The sequence below is a fragment of the Marmota flaviventris genome, chromosome 5, assembly GCF_047511675.1.
Source record: "Marmota flaviventris isolate mMarFla1 chromosome 5, mMarFla1.hap1, whole genome shotgun sequence".
Classification (NCBI taxonomy): Eukaryota; Metazoa; Chordata; class Mammalia; order Rodentia; family Sciuridae; genus Marmota; species Marmota flaviventris.
In genome coordinates, this window is record NC_092502.1 from 163,750,124 (window position 1) to 163,772,549 (window position 22,426).

Sequence of the window (22,426 nt, forward strand, 5' to 3'; positions counted from 1 at the left end):
TCAGCTGGAACTTGGAGATGGAATCGTCCCTCCTCGGGGACGTTTGCCCATTTATTTCAAGGAGCCCAGTTAATTGGTAACTTGGGCTGGTTCCTAGTGACTGTGCCGGCCTGTCCCCATGGCCCGCATCCCCCAGCCCCATGAATGGCTTGGCCTGCTGCCAGCGTAGTGGCCTCTGCTCCGGGGACTGCAGGACTCCCACGCAGGGCACACTTGGTCTTTGGAAAGGATTCACTATGTGACTGTGGCTGTGCTTTTGAGGTAGGTGTAGACTCAGTTGGTGAGAGAGCACAGTGAGGACCCTGCACAGCTCTGCTTCCTGCACGTCACTTCTCCAGAGCTTGCCATGGGCAAGGACGTGGCGCCTGGGGTCTGGGAGGGCCACATGCACCACTGTCACCACGTGCTCATGCTCGGCCCTTGTGGCCCCCGTCCTGGCATTGCCTTCTCACCTAGGAAGCTCTGTGAGTGGCACCTGCAGAGCCTGGGGCCAGCTGTTCTGCCCACCATGACCGGGACTCTGCAGCTGGCGCGGTCTGCCCTGCGCTTGCTGAGCAGCGTGCCTGGTGGGGTGCGCCCACCGCAGCTTCAGGGCAGGGCATCTGTCCTGGGTGCAGCTGGTGATGCCCAGCTCTGGCCTGCGGGTGCAGCCTGTGCACCTCAGGACAGATGTCCAGGAGGGGCTGCGACTGGTGGCTGGTCACATCCGGTCTTGTTTCTTTTTCTTTTGCAGGGCTGGGGCGGGAACCAGGGCCTGGGCGCGTGGGCAAGGGCTCAGTCCTGGGCTGCGCTGGCCCACTTGTCTGAGTCACCAGGGTGGACGCTGGTGCCTGGCTCTGTGCTGTCCTGGGCTTGTCTTAGTCCCCAGCCCCAGCTGCACCTGCTGCAGACCCAGTGCAGAGCCCAGACCCTGGGTGTGGCCCACTGTCGACCAAGGACAGTGTCCTGGCGCCAGGTCAGGGAGGGCTGCCCCCCGTGGGCCAGCTGCTCTCTGGAGGCCAGGGCTCCCCGGCTCCTCCCCTCCTGTGCTAGCTGCCCCCCTTCTGCCCTCCGCAGCCGGCTGGGCAGCGTCAGTGCACAGGGGGTCGAGTCCTCTTCTCCACTGTAGCCACCTCCTGCCCGTGGGGTCCAACTCAAAGGAGCCCCATGGGGCTCTGCTTGGGCTCTGGGTTCCTCCCTCCCAGGGCAGGATCAGCCCTGGATCTGTGTTCCCGCTCCCCTGGACATGACCTCAGCCAGGCAGCCACAAGTCCAAATCCGAGCCCCAGGGCTCCCGTGTCCAGTCGACACAGTCTGGGACAGGGGGCATCTCCTGCGGTCCTCTTCTCCCTGGTGCTCCTCGGAAGATTCCCTGCCTCCCGCCTCCCCTCTCCTGCACCCTGCTTGTCCTGGCCAAGCCCCACCAGCCCTCCCGGGGCAGCAAGGGGTCCCCAGTGTCTGTCCAGCCCACTGGGCTACCAGGTCCCGCACCCCAGGGGCCACAGCAGAGAGGCTTCTTTCAGAATGAGCCCCGAACCATCCCCTGGGCCCAGAGGTGGGCCAGACTCGCTAGCTGCACCTGCAAGTGCTGTGACCCCCCTCGGCCTTGGCCACAGCCCAGCTCAAGCCTCCGTGTCTGACAGCAGCTCTTGAGCCAGGGGTATTAAACAGGCAGGCTTTATTCCACAACCCCACACAGAAGCCATCAGAGAGCTGCCCGGGAGACACCACGGATGTCCGAGACCCCACGGGGTCTCCTGGACAGGCACACGGGGGCCTCCAGGACACCGTGGGCAGTGTACTGGTGGGTATGGATCCATCAACAGCTTCCCAGTCGGAGGTTGTGGGGAGAGGGGAGGTGGGACCACTGGCCACCAGATGGGACCCTCCATCTTCTTGGGCTGAGCCTCCGGGGCATGTCACCAGGCCTGGGGCAGAGCCTGGGCCCCTGGGTCCCCCTGATTTGGTAGATTTCTGCAGATCACAGTCCCAGGTGGCCAGCTGGATGATGGAGAGTTCCTGGTAAGAGGACTTGGGTGTGGAGGGTCTCGTGGCTGGAGCTGGAGTCTGGTGGGGAGTGACGTGGAGTGTCTCTGAGCTGGAGGAACATGGTGCCAGGCCCCCCAGGACCTCCCACACTGGCCGTGAGAATCCTCAGGAAGTTTTTTCCATGGAAAACGGAGGCAACCTGCTTGCTGAAGCAAACATCCAAAGTGGGAAGTCCTCCGGCTGAGATGGGGGACAGGTCCAGGGATGACACCCCCACCACCGGGCAAACGCAGGCGCCGACCCCGGGCTCACCGAGCGACAGAGGGTGGACAAAGTGCCCAGGACTCTCAGAGTGCCCTCAACCACAGTGCTCAGGCCAAGTTACCCTTTGACCTTTCTCCTCCAGCGTCTGGCTAAAAATTCACGGGGTTAACGTCCCTTAGGAACACGCAAGGTGGCTCCTGCTGCGGTCAGGCCAGGCTGAGCTCTGCTGAGCTGCCCATCGAGCTGTGCAGCCAGCAGCAATCATTAAACGGTCGGTCCCCCCAGCCCATGCACTGCTGGGCTGACCCCGGCCAGACCCACAGCCTCGCCCACCCACGCCCCCTCACACTTCTCCTTGAAGAGCAAAAGGGCCCCCACCTTTCCCTCAGGGGCCGTTGGTCCAGGGCAGCCAGCAGTGTGGGGTGGGCAGCGGGGACCATTCCAAGGAGACCAGCCGGCAGCTCGCGCTCTGTCTCCCGCCTCGCGACAGAGGGAGCATAGCAACTGGGCCTCCCACGCCTGGGCCTTGGACTCTCCACAGGGCCGTGCAGGTCAGGCAAGTCCTGAGCCAGGTCTGCCCCAGGCCACAGTCCATGCCCCACCACCATGTCCACATGAGGGACAGTGCATAAGGTGGCCAGGCCTGAGAAGGGGCACGTGTCAGGAACATGTAAACACATACATTTTCACACATATGTGCAATAAGCACACGTATACAACAGGAATGTGCACAGGCACACACTTGTGAGTTGTGTACAGGTGTATACAATTCACATACACTTAGGTGCATATGTACAAATATCTGTGTGCACAATACAAGGCCCACATACACTCATATATACGTAACCCACACCATACAGACACATTTTACACCCAAACACACACACCTGCATATGCATGTGCACACATATCTGCACACACAATGTTCATGTTCACCTGCATGTGTGTGCACAACTTGTATCCACAGACATATACACACCTTCATGCACACACACATATGCTCACACATAAACATTTACACGTGTGTAAAACGTGCTTATGCACACATACAGGCATGCATACACTACCATGTGTGTACACACAAACATGCGCTTGGGTATATATACATGCACAACATACACGTATTCACACATATACTTACACACTCAGACACACACGTGTTTATATGCATTCTAACATACACACCACACACTTTGCACCTGTACAAGTGTGTACCCCTGCATGTATGCATGAACACACGTGGACAACACATATGTACACACCCATGCATTCAGGCACACACACACTGCAGCCCTGCCACCTCAAGGGTCCTGTGGCTCCTTTCCTCCCGACACTATCGGCTGCAGACCCTGGGCTGGGCCCACTCAGGACTTGAGTTCTCCGTTCACAGAGGCTGTGGACAGTGTGCTGACCAGCCCTTGCTGGTCACCTGGCCTCCGCCAATGGTTTCTGACGATCTTGTAGAAGGCAATGCAGGGAATGGTGAGGCACGGCACTCCAGCCACAATGGCCACCACGGCGTACACCCAGCCTGGGTAGGCCACCTTCTGGGACTGGGGAAACTTGTCCTGCAGGAGGGACACACAGGGTGAGCAACCCAGAAGGCAAAGGCACTCTGACCCCACCGTGCTCGCCTGCTGCTCGGGGGCAGGGGGACCCCCGCCTTCCTCCAGCACTGCCTCCCCCGGCCCATGGGGAACTTGGCAGCTGCCCCTGTTGCCGGCTGGGCACTCACGTAGCTAGGGTCCCAGACGTTGTACGTGAGCTCTTTGTTGACCTGGATCACGAAGTAGAAGAAGAAGATGACCAACATGATTATGGGGCTGACCACTCTCCACATGAGCTGCCAGAAGATGTTGGGCTTGTGGCCAATCATGAATTCGATGTCCCGGTTGAACCTGCAGCAGGGCAGGAGGGGTGACCTCCATGAGTCCACCAGGATGCAGTTTATCGAGGCCCCAGGCTGTCCAGTCCTGCTGCCTGGACGTTACATGTCCTGGAGGCCTGCATCCCTCAGCAAAGCTCCACCCCGTGTGCAGGCAAAGCTCTGCCTCTTGTCGGAGGAGACCCTGGCCAGCGGAGCCACCTGCCAGCCCGTGTGCCTAGAGGCCTCACTGCCTGGGATGCCATCACCAGCTCTGAGGCAGGCTGGCTGTCAGAGGTTCCTGTCCTCGCCACGTGCTGGTGACCACAGAGGGCCAGAGCTCCAGGGGAGCAGAGCAGGTGCAGCTGTGAGACTTGTCCCCTCCGCTCCTCCTGACACATGTACAGGGTCAGCCCTGAGGCTGGACAGTGCCCATCATGACCTGCCCTAAGGCTTGAAACTGTCCTATGCCCAGCTTTCTGCACAAAGGGTTTACTGTCCTTAGAAATCAGGATGGACAGGCGGAACGTAGGCGTGAGCCTGCCTGGGGTCTCTGAGACTTGGTCTCGGGCCCGCTAGGGGCCTTTGGAAGCCCAGCCCTGCAGCCCGTCCACCTGGCACCTGCCTCTCCTACCATCCACAGACCTGGAGGCAGCATAGATCAGTCTGCATGTCCTTCACAGCCACCAAGCTGGGGTGTGTGGCTAATTCCACAGGCTCTGCTTAAAACACCCTTGTGACTTTGAAACCCCCTGTGGCGACCTGGTCTTCCTCAGCCTGGCCCTGATGCCCTTGGCTGCTGCAGCCTGGTCCCCACGCAGGCTAACGAAGCCCTGTCCATGTACCCTGTGGACTGCTGTGTGTCATGATTCAGAACAGGTCTCCCAAAGCAGGAGCCCCAGCAGAGGGTGGCACTTGCTGAACTTGGCCACCCACAAGGGCCCTGCCTCCCGCAGTCCTGTGCAGCAGTGGGGGATGATGAAGAGAGGCAGGGCAGGTGTGCAGCCAAGGGCCTGTGGGTCCAGGGGGCCGCCCTGCCTGCCCGCCCTGCCTGTCTGTGTCGGGCTCTGGCTGGCTGCAAGAGCCTCCTCTGCCCTGAGAAGGCTGGAGTACTGCTCCCCACACACCAGGAGCGTCCCTGGCCGTGGACAGGGAGTGGTGTGCAGCCCCAGCTCCCTGCCCCAGGACACTGCTGAGGGCCAGGCTTGACTGAGCAGGAAGCTCCTACTGCTCTCAGATGCTGCCCCATCCTGTGATTTTGTGCCTGCCCTTGAGCCCCAGGGGCTATTTCAGGGTCCCCAATGGAGGGTCTTGCTCATGCAGTGTACCCAGGCTGAGCTGCGATTCCCTGGTGGCTGCTGCTGTGTTTTCTGTCCCAGCACTGTCACCACACATGGGTCCCCGCACTGCTGCTCAGCCCTGTTTGCACAGTGACGTCTAGTGTCATCGGGAGCTGGAGGGCTTGGACTGCTTCCAAATGGGAATCAAGGTGCCACCTCCGCCAAGCTAAGCCCCATGCTCCTGCCTCTCTCGGTCCATGCAGCAAGGCCAGGACCATGTGAGGCCTGCTCCCCTGAAGGCCATCGACACTCGGGCCACATGGCAGCAGAGGCCTGAGCCACGGCACCCCGTCTCCCCTGAGCCCAGCAGGAACTCTCCTGGACTGAGCTCATCTGTTAGATGCGGCTGTCCCCGGTGCACCACCTCCGGCCTACCTGTCCACGCCGTACACGTAGACAACAGCAAACATCTCACAGAAGGCGATGATCAGCAGGGGAATGGAGCCAGCGTAGCTGTCCATCAGGGACAGCCAGTACTGGCCGGAGTTCAGCGTGAAGACGAAGGCGATGAGGTACATGCCCAAGCAGATGACGCCTGAGGGACGGTGGGCGCAGAGCCATGGTCATGGGGCCGGACCCGCCAAGGAGGGTCTCCCCTGAGGGCGCCACCCCCTGGGTGCCCACACACCTGTGAGCAGCTCCTTGGGCCACTTTTTGGGGATAAGCCTGAGGTCCTGCAGGGGCACAACCACACCCTCCATGTTCCCGAACATGGAGGAGAGGCCCAGGCAGAAGAGCATGAGGAAGAAGAGCACCGACCACAGCGGGGACACTGGCATCCTGGTGATGGCCTCGGTGAAGACGATGAAGGCCAGGCCCGTGCCCTCCACACCCTGCACAGTGGCACATGGTCACAGGCCACACCAGGCACCTGGTGACCTGTGTTCCCCAGGCCCACGCCAAGCAAGGGCTGGGCACTCGGGGTCGTCTGGTGAAATGGGTCCATCTGTCTTCTGGGCCCAACTTGCCTTTTAAAAAGCTTAACTATGCGTTATGAACGGTGGGTGGGTCCCACCTCCCAGCAGCGGTCAGAACCCTATGTTGCCAGGATGACAGTCGTGGCCACTAGGGGCGTCTGCAGGGGGCTCTCCCGGTGCTGGGCTCAGAGGGCTGCAAACAGGCCCGTGAGCGAGTCACAGGCACACACCCTGATAGTGCTCTGAAGTCAGCGGGCAAGGCACAGGTGGGCCTTGCGGGTACGCGCCGAGGCCATGCCACTGTCCCGGAGGCCAGCTGTCCGGGCAGTGGAATCAGGAGAGAAACCTTGGCTCAACCAGGAGCCATCCTCTGGAAGTCAGTGGGACACCAGTGAGCCTCAGGACCCCTCTGTCCTAGCTAGCCACTAGCTCTGTGACTCCTGCTCCCAATGTGACCTTTTAACCAGTGGCCACAGCAATAGCTACAGTGCCAGGCCCTGAAAATGACCTGCTCCTCCAAAGCACAGGCTGGCTTCCAACTGGAAAACTGCAAGGTCAGACGCAGTCACCTTGGGCCACCAGATGGAGAGCAGTAGATTTCCCTAGGTGTTAAAATGTTGTTCACAAGCTCCATTACTAAGGTTTCCCCGGCTTCCTGACGGCTGAGGGTCAACCAGACAGAAGTGTGGTGCTGGCCGCCTGGTAACTCTCCATCTTTACAGAAGGAGCCTGCAGGGAGCCCTAGGTGTTCAAAGTCAGGGACTGGGGCTGGCACAGAGTGGGCTCCACGTGCCAGGAGGGGCTCTGAACCGCGTGGAGCCCCCCAGGACCCACCTCGGAGAGGAAGGAGTTCATGTCGCAGTTCTGGAAGCTCAGCTGCGCGTAGGCGACGGGGTCCGTGGCGTTGCACCAGCGCTGCATGTCTGCGAAGTTCTCCTGGGTCACGTTGCCCTCGGGCAGGTCGAACCCGTTGATGAGGGTCAGGATGTTCCTGCAGGAGAGAGGGGGCTGATGCGTGCCCCCATGGCCCCTGGGGGTGCGTGGGTGGAAGGGGTGGGCACAGCCCTGGAGTGGCCCACAGGGCCCTGTGGGAGCATGGGCGGTGGTGGGGATGCACTCACGTGCTGAAGCAGTCGTCGTAGCGCTCGGTGGCGCGGAAGCCGATGATGGAGTAGACCACGGTGGCCGCGTACACGGACGTGAAGCCGTTGATGATGGACACGATCACAGAGTCCATCTCACAGTTGTTGCTGTGGACGAGAGTGGTGCCTGCAGGCCCGGCATGGCTGGTGTGTGGGCGAGGATGCACCCGCCCAGAGTTGGGCAGTGTGGAGGCCCACCATGTCCAGTCCTGAGGCTGCGCCCTGCCCTGGGTAGGGAGCAGCTGAGCCCACTGTCCTCTGGTGTGTGGGCATTTCAGACTCAAGAGTGGCCCAAGGGCTGGGTCTCAGCCCCAAGCACAAGGCTGGTGGACCTCACTCTTGACCTTCTTACCACGTTAGGAGGCCACACACCTTCCCCCACGGGTGGCTCTGGACCCCCAAAGCCTGGGGACGCCTGGACGAGCTTCACCGCTGGGCCCAGAGATCTCTGTGCTCCAATCCCAGCCCAGCTCAGGCAGGGGACAGTCGGCTCAGAGGAAGGGCAGGCCCTGGGCCTCCACCCCAGCAGGCAAGGCCCACGTCCTCTGGAAATGGCAGGCCAGGGCCTCCCCTGCCCACACCTCCTTGCCTCAGACCCTAGTGTGATGGGTGGCTTGGTTTGGGTTGTAGGTTCTTAATTGGAATTTCGAGAGGGATTCACTTCACAGATGCCAGGACTGGGTGGACCCCAGGCCTGGGTGGACCCAGAGCTGGGTGGACCCCCTCCCAGGGGGGAAGGAGGAGCTGGAAGGCTCTGTCTGGGACTTGTCCTCTGAGCCCTGGGCCTCCGTGACATGATGGATGTCACCCATGGTGCAGCAGGGGAGGTCCCAGCAGGGGTCCCCCGCTGGAGTTGTAGTCTGTGGAGGGTCTGCAGGGTTCGTGCTGCCCCAGGTGGCTTGAGGGCCATAGAGCTGTGTAGTCCTGGCCCCAGAGGAGTGGGAGGTGTGGCCACCTGCGGCCTCAGCTTAGGGCCCCTAAGGACTGTGAACTTCCTCCCTGTCCTCACAACCGCAGTGACCTCACTCAGCCTCCGGCTGAGGCCTCCACACTGACTGTCCAGCCCCCTGGACCCCTGGGGTCTCTGCTTTTGCCTAAGGACTCCCAGTCGCTGTGACACCTGAAGGCTCGCCACTGAGCACGTGCTGACCCCCAGCAGACCGCACCAGCTCCCCTCCCTCCAGATGCTTCTGTCAAAGGCAGAGTGGCTGGGTGTGGTGGCCACTCCAGATCCTGAGGCAAGAGGACGGTAAGTTCAAGGTCAACCTGGGCAACTTAGAGAGGCCCTTTCAAACTAAATAAAAAGGGCTGGTGGCGTAGCTCAGTGGGTGATCACCCTGCGTTCAACCCCAGTACCAACGGTGGCATCCATAACCCAGTAATAAAGTAAAAAAGGGCTGTGGAGACCAGAGGCACACGTGGCCCCCAGGCAGCATGTGAGCCATCAGGGCTGCAGATGTGTCCACGGGGGGCACCGCCCTGCACCACTGGGAGGGCCCTGCGCAGAGGAACTGAGGGGCCTGGGCGCCTGCACGTCTGGCCGAGCGCAGAGCGGGCAGTGGCCAGGCGACGGGCAGAGCACTGCCCAGCAGTGCCGCCCCTAAGGGTCCACACCTGTGTGCTGGTGCTCACAGCAGCCAAGAAGTGGAAACAGCCCGATGTCCCGGCTAACCCGTGGACAGACAGGCAGGCTGTGCACTGTCCACCACCACCCAGTCAGCCAGGCCAGGAAGGAGGCGGGGTGCCCGCTTCACAGGGAGCTCCATGCAGCCCGAGCAGCACAGCCAGGCCAGAAAGCCACCAGGGCTGGCCCCAGGGACTTGGGAGTGACCGCTCGGGGGTCGGGTATCTCTGGTGAGCTGAGAACGTCTGGTCCTGGAGGGGCCGCTGCCCGCTGTGGGGTCCTCAGCGCTGAGCGGGGCACCGGCGTGAACTGTGTGGAGGTGAAGTGTCTGAAGCCGGTGGAGCTCCGCTTGGCTCCCCTGCGGCGGGCCTGTGTCCGCTTCCACCCACTCCCCACTGCTCCAGAGGGGGCTCTCTGAAGCCCGGGACCCGGCCCACGCGGTGACACTGAACACAGAGTCTTCGGTCGAGCTAAGGGCAACACTGCCCCACTCTACCTGCTCCATGGCTGCTACCTGGTGCCCCTCCTGCAGTGCCCGGAAGCCCTCTGTCCGTGCTGACCCTGGCCGCCTACCAGCCCTGCCTCCCCGATCACCATGCTCTCCTGTCAGTCCCTCCTTCCCAGAAGGCACCCCTGCCTGCCTGGCCTCTGTGCCACCTCTGTTCAACCTCGGCTGCCTGGCCAAGCCTGCAGGTCCACCTGCCCCCAGAAGGCCATCCTGCCCCGCCCCTGCTGCCTCCTTCCCGCCCCCACCTCCGCTCATCAGCACAGACACATTTGCTGATCGCTGGGCTCAACCATGGCCCACCAGGCTTCACCCAGGATGGCCCTGTCACACAGTAGGTGCTTGTCCCCCCAACCCACCATGAGTCACTGAGATGGCCCTAATGCACAGTAGGTGCTTGTCCCCCCACCCATCATGGGTCACTGAGATGGCCCTGTCACACAGTAAGTGCTTTTCCCCCCATCCACTGTGGGTCACTGAGATGGCCCTAATGCACAGTAGGTGCTTGTCCCCCCACCCACCATGAGTCACTGAGATCGTCCTAATGCACAGTAGGTGCTTGTCCCCCCACCCATCATGGGTCACTGAGATGGCCCTGTCACACAGTAAGTGCTTGTCCCCCCATCCACTGTGGGTCACTGAGATGGCCCTAATGCACAGTAGGTGCTTGTCCCCCCACCCACCATGAGTCACTGAGATGGTTCTAATGCACAGTAGGTGCTTGTCCCCCCACCCACCATGGGTCACTTAGACGGCCCTGTCACACAGTAGGTGCTTGTCCCCCCATCCACTGTGGGTCACTGAGATGGCCCTGTCACACAGTACGTGCTTGTCCCCCCACCCACTGTGGGTCACTGAGATGGCCCTGTGACACAATATGTGCTTGTCCCCCCGACCCACAGGTCAGCAAGGATGACCCCGATGCACAGTAGGTACTTGTCCCACTCACCCACCACAGTTCACTGAGGATGGCTCTGACACACAGTAGGTGCTTGTCTCCCCACCCAGTGAGGATCACTGGGGCAATCCACGGTAGGTGCTCCACAGCACCCCCTGTGTTTCTCCTGGGGACTGCCTGGCCTCTGAATCCTGGGCCCTCTCCTGGGGCTCTCAGGGAGGCTCTGCCTGCAGGATCCCACCAGGGTCTGGGGTGCCAAGGAGTGAGCAGGTACCGCGTGGGTGTGGAGGTGGGGACTGAGGAGAGGGAGCACACAGAGACCAAGCAGCGGAGCTCATTGGGGCCCGGCTCGAGGAACACCCGGGGCATTCCCTTCCAGGTGCCCAGCCAGTGGGCTGTGAAGGGGGCTGGGCTTTGCCAAGCACCTCTGTTCTCCCTTCTCATGCTCACAACAGAACTGCACTTGGTCAGCGGGAAACAGGCCCTCCGTGCCCGCTCTGCGGAACCCGCCTGCCCCACACTCACTGCACAGAGTTGTAGCTGGAGAAGGAGATGAGACCTCCAAAGGCCAGCGAGAAGGAGTAGAACACCTGGGCGCCCGCGTCCAGCCAGGTGGTGGGGTTGGCCAGCTCCGTGACCTGCTCCGACAGAGACCGCGGCTCACCCGCCAGGCCCAGAACAAAGGAGGGTGGCCGGGGAGGAGACCTGAGCCTCGCGGTGTGTCAGGGAGGGAGGCCGCCTGGGCTGGTGGTGACTGGTGGTCAGGATGGACGCTGTCCACCACAGGGAGCAGCTGGTTCCTCCCCTGACTGGGGCCACTATTCTACACAGAGGGGCAACCTCAAGCTAACCAGTGCCCCCACCCTGCACAGCCGCAGGAGGGCCTGCAGACAGGACTCCCGCTGGGCCCTCCTTGACCCTCCTAGACTTGGGACTGGCCAGGTTGCAGCTGGCCAGCAGGCCTGGGAGCTGGTCTTGAGGCCAGGAGGACACAGAGTCGGGGAGGGCCTGCCCCAGCATGGACCTCCCCAGAGGATCTGGAGAGGGTGGACAGCAGGAACTCACGTTGGGCGTGAACAGGAAGACGATGCCGTTGGTGGCACCCTTCAGCGTCAGGCCGCGGATGAGGAAGATGGTCAGCACAATGTAGGGCAGCGTGGAGGTGATGTAGACAGCCTGCATGGGCAGAGGGCACACGGGTCAGGCCGGGACGAGGGCAGGGCTGGCAGGCGGGAAGCCTTCCCAGCCGAGGATGGTGGCCCCTCTCCGTCTTCCGCTAGGCCTGGTGTCACTTAATGCTTCCACCCAGGGAGATGGGATAACTGCGTGCAGAGCGCAGCGCGGGGCTGGACCCTGGGCCTCGTGATGCTGGGCCAGCTCCACGCCGGGCTGTGCCTCAGCCTGCACGGGACGATTCAAGAGCCTGTCTTGAGAGCATCTTGGCCAACACGTGTGGCAAACCTGGGGCAGAGGCCTCCCCAGAGGACATTGGGACCAGGTGAGGTGGTCAGTGGCTCAGGTGTGGGCCCCGTTCCCGGAGGCAGCAGCCTGGACACACCCATACCTTCCCGGTGGTCTCAATGCCACGGATGGTGCACACGTACAGCACGCTCCAGGCACAGGTCAGGGAGAGCAGGACCCACCACTGGATGGAGCCCGAGTCGCTGATGGAGGTGGAGATGTTGAGGGTCTCTCGGTACCAGAAGTAGTCCACGGAGGAGCTCTTGGCACACTCCTCCACGTAGCCTGCGAGGGCAAGCCAGGCGCACACCTCAGGGCTGGGCCACCAGGGGGAGACACGTGGGAGAAGGGCCACCAAGGCCCCTCATGTGCCCGGAGGCATGAGCGTGTTGGGGACACGCGCCTGCCTGTGGCATGTGCTGCTTCTTGCTGCCCCAGCTCCTGGGGGCACACGCTCAGCAGGCAGGAGGTTGGGGTCTTGGATGCCCTGGCCAGGTCCACACCCGTGACTGCCCTGCTCTGGGGGCTCACAGAGCCACACCCAAGAGGGAAGGCTCCGGCCCAAGAGCAGCGGGGGTGCCGTAGGAGGACCTGAGCCTTTCCGACCCTGCAGGCCCCCGAGTGAGGGATCCTGGAAGGGCCAGGGTTGGGGAACACGCACAGGCACCCGTGGTGGAGACAGGGCGGGGCCACAGGTGCGAAGGAGTTGGTCCTCTGGGCATCCCACCAGGCCTGCCTGGAGCCTGGAGCCGCAGCAGTTCCCGGGTCCCTGTCCGTGGGCCCTGAAGGCTCTGGTTTCTAAGTGACCTGTGGCTCCCAGGCGCTGTTTCAACAACCAGGTCCGTAGCACCTGGGTGGCCATGCACGGAGCGTGGCCCTGTGCCTTCTAGGAGGTCCCGTCACTCCCACGGGGCCAGGTGGGGGGGCACTGGCTCCGGCCAGCCTCACCTGTGCCGTTCCCGTTGAGCGGGCAGTCGCTCCACGGCAGGGGCTCCTGGAAGGAGTTGAAGAAGTACCACATGACCAGGGCGATGATGGTGTTGTAGTACAGACCCACCATGAAGGACACAAACATGGAGGCGATGCCTGCAGGAAGGGGTGGCTGAGGCCGAGGGCAGCTGCCCGCGGAGGGCCTCCCGACAGGGCACTCAACAGCCTGAGGGGCAGGAGCAGTCCCCCAGGCCCACCCACACCAGGGGCAGGCGGGCAGGGAAGGCTGTCTGTCGAGCTCCTGGGGGAGTGCTCCAGTGCCTGGGACCACGGGGCAGGACCACAAGGGTGTCATGTGTGCACTTGGCTGAAGTGTGAGAGGGAACAGAATGTGTGTGAGAGGGAGTGGGGGGCCGACGGGTACAGGAGGGCTGGGGACAGATGGGGACAGGAGGGACGGGGGGCCGACGGGTACAGGAGGGCTGGGAGAGGCAAGGGCTGGGGGCAGGAGCTCTGGATTCCAGGGCAGGCTGTGGGTAGTGGTGCTGGTTGGGCCTCAGGCCTCAGGGCAGGCCCCACCTGGACTCAGAGTCCCTTTCCTAGTGGACCCTGACCCTTTCTCCCCAAGCTCAAGAATTTTTTGGTGCCTACCCATGTCCTGAGGTCCCAGTGAACTGTGGACCTCTTGGTGAGAACACGCTAGGGCCACCCCTGGGTCGGAGTTTGTAAATGAGTGACCACACCTGGGGCTGGGGTCAGTGCTGGGGGACTCCTCGCTGAGTATGTGGAAGTAGGCCGAGAGCAGGCAGCTAGTGCCCTCTGCTGGCCTACTCTGGGCAGGCAGGGGTCATTCTGCTGTCCTCTGCGTCTAGAGCCTCCTGGGGACCAGGAGCGTCCAGCGCTGACCCTGCCATCTACACTCTGGAGGCTCCAGCCGAGGGTTTCTGAAGGCCTCTGAGAGGGGTGACCCTGGGATCCCTCTCCGCCTGGGGACACTTGGAGGGCCGTGCTCCAGTCCCTGGCCCAGGAGGGGCCACACCAGACACGCACCGACGCCCTTGAGGGCCGGGTGGATGGAGCTCCACACGCCCACACTGCCCTTCCGCAGCCGCTGACCGATGGCGAACTCCAGGTAGAGCAGGGGCATGCCCTCCACCACCAGCAGGATGAGGAACGGGATCATGAAGGCTCCTGCAAGGGCAGAGCAGGCGTCAGGACGCAGGCCTGCAGGGGCCCTGGGGACGGGCCCAGGGACAGTGCTGCAGAGCTGCGTCCTGACTGTGAGACAGAGCACCAAGGGGGGTGGGCAGGGTGGACCTGAGCCGAGATGGAGCAGTGAGTCACGACCAGGGTCGGGTGGACGGCCTGCTCCAGAAGGGCCACTGGGAAGCAGGCATTCCCGCCCTCCCACACACCGACCGGCTCCACCTGTCCACCGGGGTGTGGTCGCCGGACCAGGCACGCCGCTGCCGCTGCGAACACCGAACACCTGTGCTGTGGGGGCTCCTAACCAGGGCCGTCGGCCCCCAGAGCTCTGCGAACAGGCCATCTGCCCCGAAGGCGCCCCGCTGCCAGCGCCTGCTGATGTCCAGCCTGCACCCGTGCTGCAAGTGGGCTTCCAGCAGCACCTGGGAGCTAGTGAAGGTGTCCAGGGAGCTGGGCAGAGGGGGTCACTGAACCGCTGGGGAGATGAGGACAGCGTGGGAAGAGTGTGGGAGGAGCAGCAGGCGCCAGCCTGGGCTACAGAGGCACTGGGTGTGCTCAGCAGGGTCTGTGAGGGGGCTCAGGGGCCCTGCAGTGGGCGTGGACCCTGTTGATTTTACCTGCTTGCCCCCGGGCCCAGTGAGAACAGGATGCAGCACCACCCTGGGGCTGGGGCTGAGCCGGCCTGCCCCTGAATCAGGATGCTACCCTCATTACCAAATTGTCCCCACCTGAGAGGAGAATGGAAAGCCTCCCCCCCCAACCTCCCCCCAGGGGCCCTCTCAGGCAGGGAGCATCTGCTGTGACAGGGAGCAGCTGGATTGTGCTTAGGACACTACTCACAGCCCAAGCACAGCCTCAGAGCCAAACACAATGCTGCCTGAGACCAGGTGTGGGCCAGCCCCGAGGCCACTTCCCTGAACGCTGGGCACCAGCATTGACCTGCGACTGTCCTGCCAGGTCCCCTGGCGTCATGTACAGCTAAAGAATGACAGATGTGAGCCACCCACCCTCAAAACCTGCCCTCCTTGGCCTGGTGTCCTAGGCACAGGTGACAAGACCCACCCCAGAAGGACACCCCAGATCCCAACATCTGGCCAGAACACCCCCTGGGAGCAGCCTGGGCCTTCTGGGCAGAGCCAGGCCCCTGTCAGGCAGGGACAGCATCCTCCAGACTGACACATGGACAGAGAGACAATGAGAGGCAGAGCAAGGCTTCCCTCGGTTCCAGTGAGGCCCTTGGGGGTCCCTGCTGCGGTCAGGCCCAGCGAGGGAACAGAGAGTGGTGGGGGCCCAGCTGCAGTGTGGTCAGCAGCGTCTTGGCATGGGGGCGCCTGGGGCTCCTGGGGGCCTGGCTCAGGACAACCCAGCCTAGGAAGCAAGCCCTTAGAACCTCTGGGAGGGCCAGGTGGGTCCTCGGCCCCTGGGGGTCTCCAGCAAGGCCTTTGAAATGTCCTTTGAAACCAAGCCAGGAGGGGCCCTTCTGTCCTCCTGCGCCTCCCATGGGTGCTGGCGCCCAGGAGGGAGGGGCTGTGGTGAGTCTCCTGCAGGACGGCTGTGTGGGTCCAAAGGTCCCGGGAGACCCGGCCTCCTGGTGCTGCCTGGAGCCCTCGGCTCACTGGAGCACACTCAGAAGCCAGGTGGCAGGACAGACAGACAGGGAAGTGCTGGGGATAGCGCTGCCTGGAGGGAGCCACACCCCCTTCTGCAGGGTAAGTGCTCCAGCTTGCTGAGCGGAGGACAGGATCCACAGAGGACAGGACCCACGGAGGACAGGACCCACGGAGGACAGGACCCACGGAGGAGAGGACCCACGGAGGTCAGGATCCACGGAGGACAGGACCCACGGAGGAGAGGACCCACGGAGGACAGGACCCACGGAGGACAGGACCCACGAGGACAGGACCCACGGAGGACAGGACCCAAGGAGGACAGGACCCACGAGGACAGGACCCACGGAGGACAGGACCCACGGAGGTCAGGACCCATGGAGGAGAGGACTCAGAGGACAGGACCCACGGAGGTCAGGGCCCACAGAGGAGAGGACCCACGGAGGAGAGGACCCACGGAGGTCACGATCCACAGAGGACAGGACCCACGAGTACAGGACCCACGAGTACAGGACCCACGGAGGAGAGGACCCACGGAGGACAGGACCCACGGAGGACAGGACCCACGAGGACAGGATCCACAGAGGAGAGGACCCACGGAGGTCAGGAACCACGAGGACAGGATCCACAGAGGACAGGACCCACGGAGGAGAGGACCCACGGAGGTCAGGACCCACGGAGGACAGGACCCACGGAGGACAGGACCCACGAGGACAGGATCCACGGAGGACAGGACCCACGGAGGACAGGACCCACGGAGGACAGGACCCACGAGGACAGGACCCACGGAGGTCAGGACCCATGGAGGAGAGGACTCAGAGGACAGGACCCACGGAGGTCAGGGCCCACGGAGGAGAGGACCCACAGGGACAGGACCCACAGAGCCAGCCATTGGAGGCAGCCCGTGGACTAGAGCGGGGCAGGCTGGGCTTGCTGGTGTGCAGAGCCAGGTACTCCCCTGCCCTCCTGCCAAAGCCTCACGTCCCCAGGAGCCTGCAGAGGGGACCCTGTGTCCCCTGGGTCCTTTCAGCTGTTTCCTTGAAGGCGGAATGCAGACAGAGCCTCACCTACAGGGCTTCTCTGCCAGCCCCTGCGTCCAGAGACAGCCAGGCTAGCTCCTTCAGGCCAGGTGCTGGGTTATTGGACCTGGTCAGCACAGGGCAGAGTAACCCAGGGGCACAGGTCTCATGGTGACCTGTGCTTACTATCTCTGCAGCTGTTGGAGAGCCTGGCTGTAAGGTGGCCTCCAAAGCCCGGGAGGTGACCAGGTGTCCCCACACAAGAGGACAGGGGCAGCTTGTCCAGGGACTAGGGGAGAAGGGCTTGCTGGTGTCCTCAGGACCACCCTAGACCCTGGGCTTCCCAGGACCTCTCTGCCTGCCTGGAGCCCAGGCCCTGCAGGGAAGCAGGTGCCCAGGACACTCTGCCCAGGGATCCCAGCCTGTGACAGAGCCTGCACAGCCCCTTCCCCATCTGTCCTCCAAGGGTCAGACCCCATGGTCCTCAGAGGGAAGTGTTAGGACCCAAAGCCCCGCAATCTCCAGGCTAACCCTAACCCCGAGGAGCTGGAGCCCTTCAGATTTCCCCCAAATCCCTGGGCTCACAGGAGGCCCTTTTGAGAGACCCTGAAACAAAGTGCTGTGGGTCAGCCTCAGACCCACCGATGCTCTCCCAGGTGGACACCGGTCAGCCCTGGCCTCCGTGGGCATCATGGTCTGTTCCCCCTGTGGCACCTGCATGGCCCCCTGCCTGTCCTCCCCTCTGCCCTGAGTGGAGAGGAGGTCCCAGGCCTGCGTATCTGCAGGCAGCTCTGGCTCCCTTTAGCACCAAGTGCTGCAGGGTCCTGGGGCGGGGAGGGGACTTTGGAGGAAGGCTGAGCTGAATTCTGGGAAGCCAGTGTGGAGAAGGGACCTGGGGACTGTCAGCACCTGGCCTGCTGGGAGGCCCCACCCTAGCCCCAGGGCACCCACCTGCCCCAAGTGGGACAGGCCGGCTGGACCAGAGACACCAGAGAGTTCACCTGCACAGCGCAGCCTGCGCAATTCGGAGGGCAAAGCTGACCCAGGAGTGCCACCCGCTGCTCCCTGGGCACTTCCCTCAGAGCCGTGAGGCTGCACGACCAGTCAGTGAGAGAGAACCTGAGCCACGCCTCATGGCACGCGGGGTACCCGCAGAGCCTGTTCCTGCAGTCAGGCGGGGCCTGCCCAGACTCCCGGGCCTTCAGGACTCCGAATTGTAATGGAGCCCAAGGCTGCCCACAAGAGGGGCAGCAGCCTCCCAGGGCTGGGGTCAGGGAACAGGCCATCAGGAGCATGACCTCCATGCTGGCCACTCGCCCCCTGAGCCTCCTGCAAGCAGCAGGAACCACCCGGAGCTGGACAAGGGGCCAGCCCAGCTCAGGCCCACACCAGGAGTGGGGAAAGGGGGCTGCCTGTGGAAGGCCAGGCCCTGGAGCGGCCCCGCCGAGGCTCGTGGGTTGAAGGCAGGGCCCCACTGTGGGCCTTCGGGCTGTGCCTCCAGAGCCCGGCTTGGAGTCCAGCAGCATGTGCCTCTGGTCACCCTCTCCCAGTCTATGGGGTCTTAGGGGCCCAGTACCCAAGCCTTCCATCCTCAGGGGAGGAGGCTCCACCTGGAGGAGCTGCCCGTCCCTGTCTCTAGCCGCTGCGAGACCGTCTTTGAACCCACAGCTACACTGGGCTGAACAGGTGGGTCTCCCCAGGAGACTAGGGGTGGGGACATCTTCAGGCCTCTCAGCTCTCTGAAGGGCGTACTGGGGTCCAGCAGGGATGGCCGTCTGTGACCTCCGGCATCTGGGTTGTTTGCTCCTGGCCTTGCAGTCTGTCTGGCCTCAGCCTTCACCTGGGCCTCAAGCCCCCCCCACCCGCCGGGCCCTGGCCACCCTACCTCCTCCGTGGCTCTGGCACAGGTAGGGGAAGCGCCACACGTTGCCGAGGCCCACGCAGAAGCCCACACAGGTGAGCATGTACTGGGTCTTGTTGTCCCACTGGGGCCGGGAGCTGGCCTCCTTCTTCTCGATGCTCTCCAGCTCATCCAGGGAAGGGATCCGGTCCTCCAGGCCCGGGTTGGGCAGCACGAGCCTCACCATGGTGGTCACCGAGCTGGGCCTGGCACGCGCAGGCACGACGGGAGCCAGAGGGCAAGTGGCGGTGGCTGGGAGCCCAGTGCTTTATAGGGAACCTTTGGCACCTCACCCGAGCACCTGGGTGGACGGAGGCGTCAGCAGATCAGCAGGGCGCGTCTCAGCTGCAGTTAATGCCTTATCTGCCCATCCCAGGGCCCTGGAGCCACCCCCTGCTGCAGACAGGAGGCCCCGGCTGGCCGCCCCTCCCCTGTGCAAACACAGACATCGTGGGGGGAGTGCAGCCCCAGGCCAGGGCCAGGCCTGCTCCCTGGGAAGAGGGGCCCGAGGCAAATAGATGGTATCTGCTGGCCCTGCCTGGCCCAGGAGGATACTGGTCCTCTGGGTCCTTGGAGCAGCTGCATCTCCTCCCTGCAGGAAGCTGGGCAGGTCTCCTCTCAGCCCCTTCCAAGTCAGGCTGTCCTCTGGACATTGCTGACCCCAGTCCAGGGGAGGCGGGGAAGCCCTGTGCCGGTACTGGACATTGCCTGTGGTGGGAGGGCTGTGTGGCTCGGGTCCCTCCCGGCGGAGCCCTGGGAGGGCGGCCCTGCCTGTGCGGCCCGCAGCCTCTTTCCTCCAGGGCACTGTGCGGCTGCATTGTGCCCGGGCAGTGCCGGGCCGCGGCACCCCTGCTCCCCGCTGGGGCGCCAAGGTACTGCGCCAGGGTTCATCTGTGCCAAGACTGGAGCGGAGTGGGGGTGGTGGCAGGAGCTCGGGTGGGGGACGCCTCCAAGATGGGCTCTGCCCATCTGGCCCCATGGCCCCTCTCCCCTCAGGAGCCACCTGGGCTCCAAGACCCCCACTGGGCCTCCCTGAGGTGACCCTGGTCCTCTCCCCAAGCCCATGTCCTGGCTACTTTATTTCTCCAGCAGCCAGCCCCGCTGCAGGAGGAGCCCCCAAGCCAGGCTCGGTCCCACCCTCCACCTGGCTCCATCTTGGGGCGAGGGCATCCCTTGGGGTCAGCAAGCTCAGGCTGGCCTTTGCCCATGTGGGGTGCTCAGAGGGTGGGGGCCAGAGACGAGGCTTGCCCCTGAGAGCATCTGGCTTCCAGGGTATCAGAGCCAAGGGAGGGCGGGGCTCTGGAAGAGGCTGCAGAGAGACAGAGACCGTCAGAGACAGGGAGGGGGAGACGGAGGGGCAGAGAGGTAGAGACAGAGACACAGGGAGGCAGAGACAGAGACAGAGACAGTCAGAGACAGGGAGGGGGAGACGGAGGGGCAGAGAGGTAGAGACAGAGACCCAGGGAGGCAGAGACAGAGACAGAGACAGTCAGAGACAGGGAGGGGGAGACGGAGGGGCAGAGAGGTAGAGGCAGAGACACAGGGAGGCAGAGACAGAGACAGGCAAAGAGACAGAGACAGTCAGAGACAGGGAGATGGAGGGGCAGAGAGGTAGAGACAGAGACACAGGGAGGTAGAGACAGAGACCGTCAGAGACAGGGAGGGGGAGACGGGGGGCAGAGAGGTAGAGACAGAGACACAGGGAGGCAGAGACAGAGACAGAGACAGTCAGAGACAGGGAGGGGGAGACGGAGGGGCAGAGAGGTAGAGACAGAGACACAGGGAGGCAGAGACAGAGACAGAGACAGTCAGAGACAGGGAGGGGGAGACGGAGGGGCAGAGAGGTAGAGACAGAGACACAGGGAGGCAGAGACAGAGACAGAGACAGTCAGAGACAGGGAGGGGGAGACGGAGGGGCAGAGAGGTAGAGACAGAGACACAGGGAGGTAGAGACAGAGACAGAGACAGTCAGAGACAGGGAGGGGGAGATGGAGGGGCAGAGAGGTAGAGACAGAGACACAGGGAGGCAGAAACAGAGACCGTCAGAGACAGGGAGGGGGAGACGGAGGGGCAGAGAGGTAGAAACAGAGACCCAGGGAGGCAGAGACAGAGACAGGCAAAGAGACAGAGACAGTCAGAGACAGGGAGATGGAGGGGCAGATAGGTAGAGACAGAGACACAGGGAGGCAGAGACAGAGACCGTCAGAGACAGGGAGGGGGAGACGGAGGGGCAGAGAGGTAGAAACAGAGACCCAGGGAGGCAGAGACAGAGACAGGCAAAGAGACAGAGACAGTCAGAGACAGGGAGATAGAGGGGCAGAGAGGTAGAGACAGAGACACAGGGAGGCAGAGACAGAGACAGAGACAGTCAGAGACAGGGAGGTGGAGATGGAGGGGCAGAGAGGTAGAGACAGAGACACAGGGAGGTAGAGACAGAGACACAGGGAGGCAGAGACAGAGACAGAGACAGTCAGAGACAGGGAGGTGGAGATGGAGGGGCAGAGAGGTAGAGACAGAGACACAGGGAGGCAGAGACAGAGACAGAGACAGTCAGAGACAGGGAGGGGGAGATGGAGGGGCAGAGAGGTAGAGACAGAGACACAGGGAGGCAGAGACAGAGGCAGAGACAGAGACAGAGACCGTCAGAGACAGGGAGGTGGAGATGGAGAGGCAGAGACAGAGACAGAGACAGGGAGGTGGAGATGGAGAGTCAGAGAGGTAGAGACAGAGACACAGGGAGGCAGAGACAGAGACAGTCAGAGACAGGGAGGTGGAGATGGAGAGGCAGAGAGGTAGAGACAGAGACACAGAAGGCAGAGACAGAGACAGGGAGGTGGAGACGGAGGGGCAGAGAGGTAGAGACAGAGACAGTCAGAGACATGGAGGGGGAGATAGAGGGGCAGAGAGATAGAGACAGAGTCACAGGGAGACAGAGACAGAGACAGGCAGAGAGACAGAGACCGTCAGAGACAGGGAGGTGGAGACGGAGGGGCAGAGAGGTAGAGATAGAGACACAGGAGGCAGAGACAGAGACACACAGCCAGAGACAGGGAGGTGGAGACAGAGAGTCAGAGAGGTAGAGATAGAGACACAGGAGGCAGAGACAGAGACAGGCAGAGAGACAGAGACAGTCAGAGATAGGGTGGTGGAGATGGAGAGGCAGAGAGGTAGAGACAGAGACACAGGAGGCACAGACAGAGACAGAGACAGAGTTACAGAGGCAGAGACAGAGACACTGAGAGGTAGACATAGAGACAGAGGCAGACAGAGATAGAGGTAGAGACAAACAGAGATAGAGAGACGGAGGCAGAGAGACAGAGATATAGAGGGATAGAGGTAGAGACAGAAGCAGTGACCGAGAGATACAGATATAGAAATAGACACAGAGCAATAGAGACACAGAGACAGAGAAATACATACAGAGATGTAGAGACAGGAACAGAGACACACAGAGATACAGAGAGACAGACAGAGACAGAGACAAATAAAGAAATGGAGACAGGTACAGAGACAAAGAGAAACATAGACACCCAGTAACAGACCCAGAAAGACAAAAGCAGATAAGAGACAGACAGAGACTGAGGGAGACGACAGAGATGGAGAGACGGGGAGGCAGGGCTGTGTGGGGATAGGAGGAGGTGAGGCCCGGCCCTGAGGGCCAGCCAGGAGAGCCCGGGCCCAGCTTTCCCTGAGTGTGGTGTGAGGCCCACAAGGGAAGGCCAGAATGGGGACAGTCTCTGTCCCCAAAGTCCCCATGGCACAGCCCTGGCCTGTGGTCCCT

General features: G+C 62.5%; 1 protein-coding gene across 1 annotated transcript; it reads right to left on the reverse strand.

Annotated features, from left to right (window-relative positions):
* Positions 1 to 3,596: 3,596 nt before the first annotated feature.
* On the reverse strand, positions 3,597 to 18,832 carry Slc6a19 (solute carrier family 6 member 19). The gene is made up of 12 exons (XM_027943910.2): positions 18,631 to 18,832; positions 13,964 to 14,104; positions 12,932 to 13,069; positions 12,087 to 12,268; positions 11,588 to 11,698; positions 11,048 to 11,160; positions 7,475 to 7,603; positions 7,188 to 7,344; positions 6,065 to 6,269; positions 5,812 to 5,971; positions 3,968 to 4,130; positions 3,597 to 3,800 (listed from the first exon to the last, which is right to left on the reverse strand). The coding sequence occupies exons 1-12, from the start codon at positions 18,830 to 18,832 to the stop codon at positions 3,597 to 3,599; spliced, it is 1,905 nt and encodes a 634-aa protein (XP_027799711.1).
* Between the last annotated feature and the right edge of the window lie 3,594 nt (positions 18,833 to 22,426).

Excerpts from the sequence above, each read along its gene's own strand:
- Slc6a19 (XM_027943910.2), bottom strand. The coding sequence starts at position 18,832 with ATGGTGAGGCTCGTGCTGCCCAACCCGGGCCTGGAGGACCGGATCCCT. Across the intron at positions 4,131-5,811 it reads TACGTGTACGGCGTGGACAG|GTTCAACCGGGACATCGAAT; the intron begins GTAGGCCGGAGG and ends GCCCTGCTGCAG. Across the intron at positions 3,801-3,967 it reads ACGTCTGGGACCCTAGCTAC|GACAAGTTTCCCCAGTCCCA; the intron begins GTGAGTGCCCAG and ends TCCCTCCTGCAG.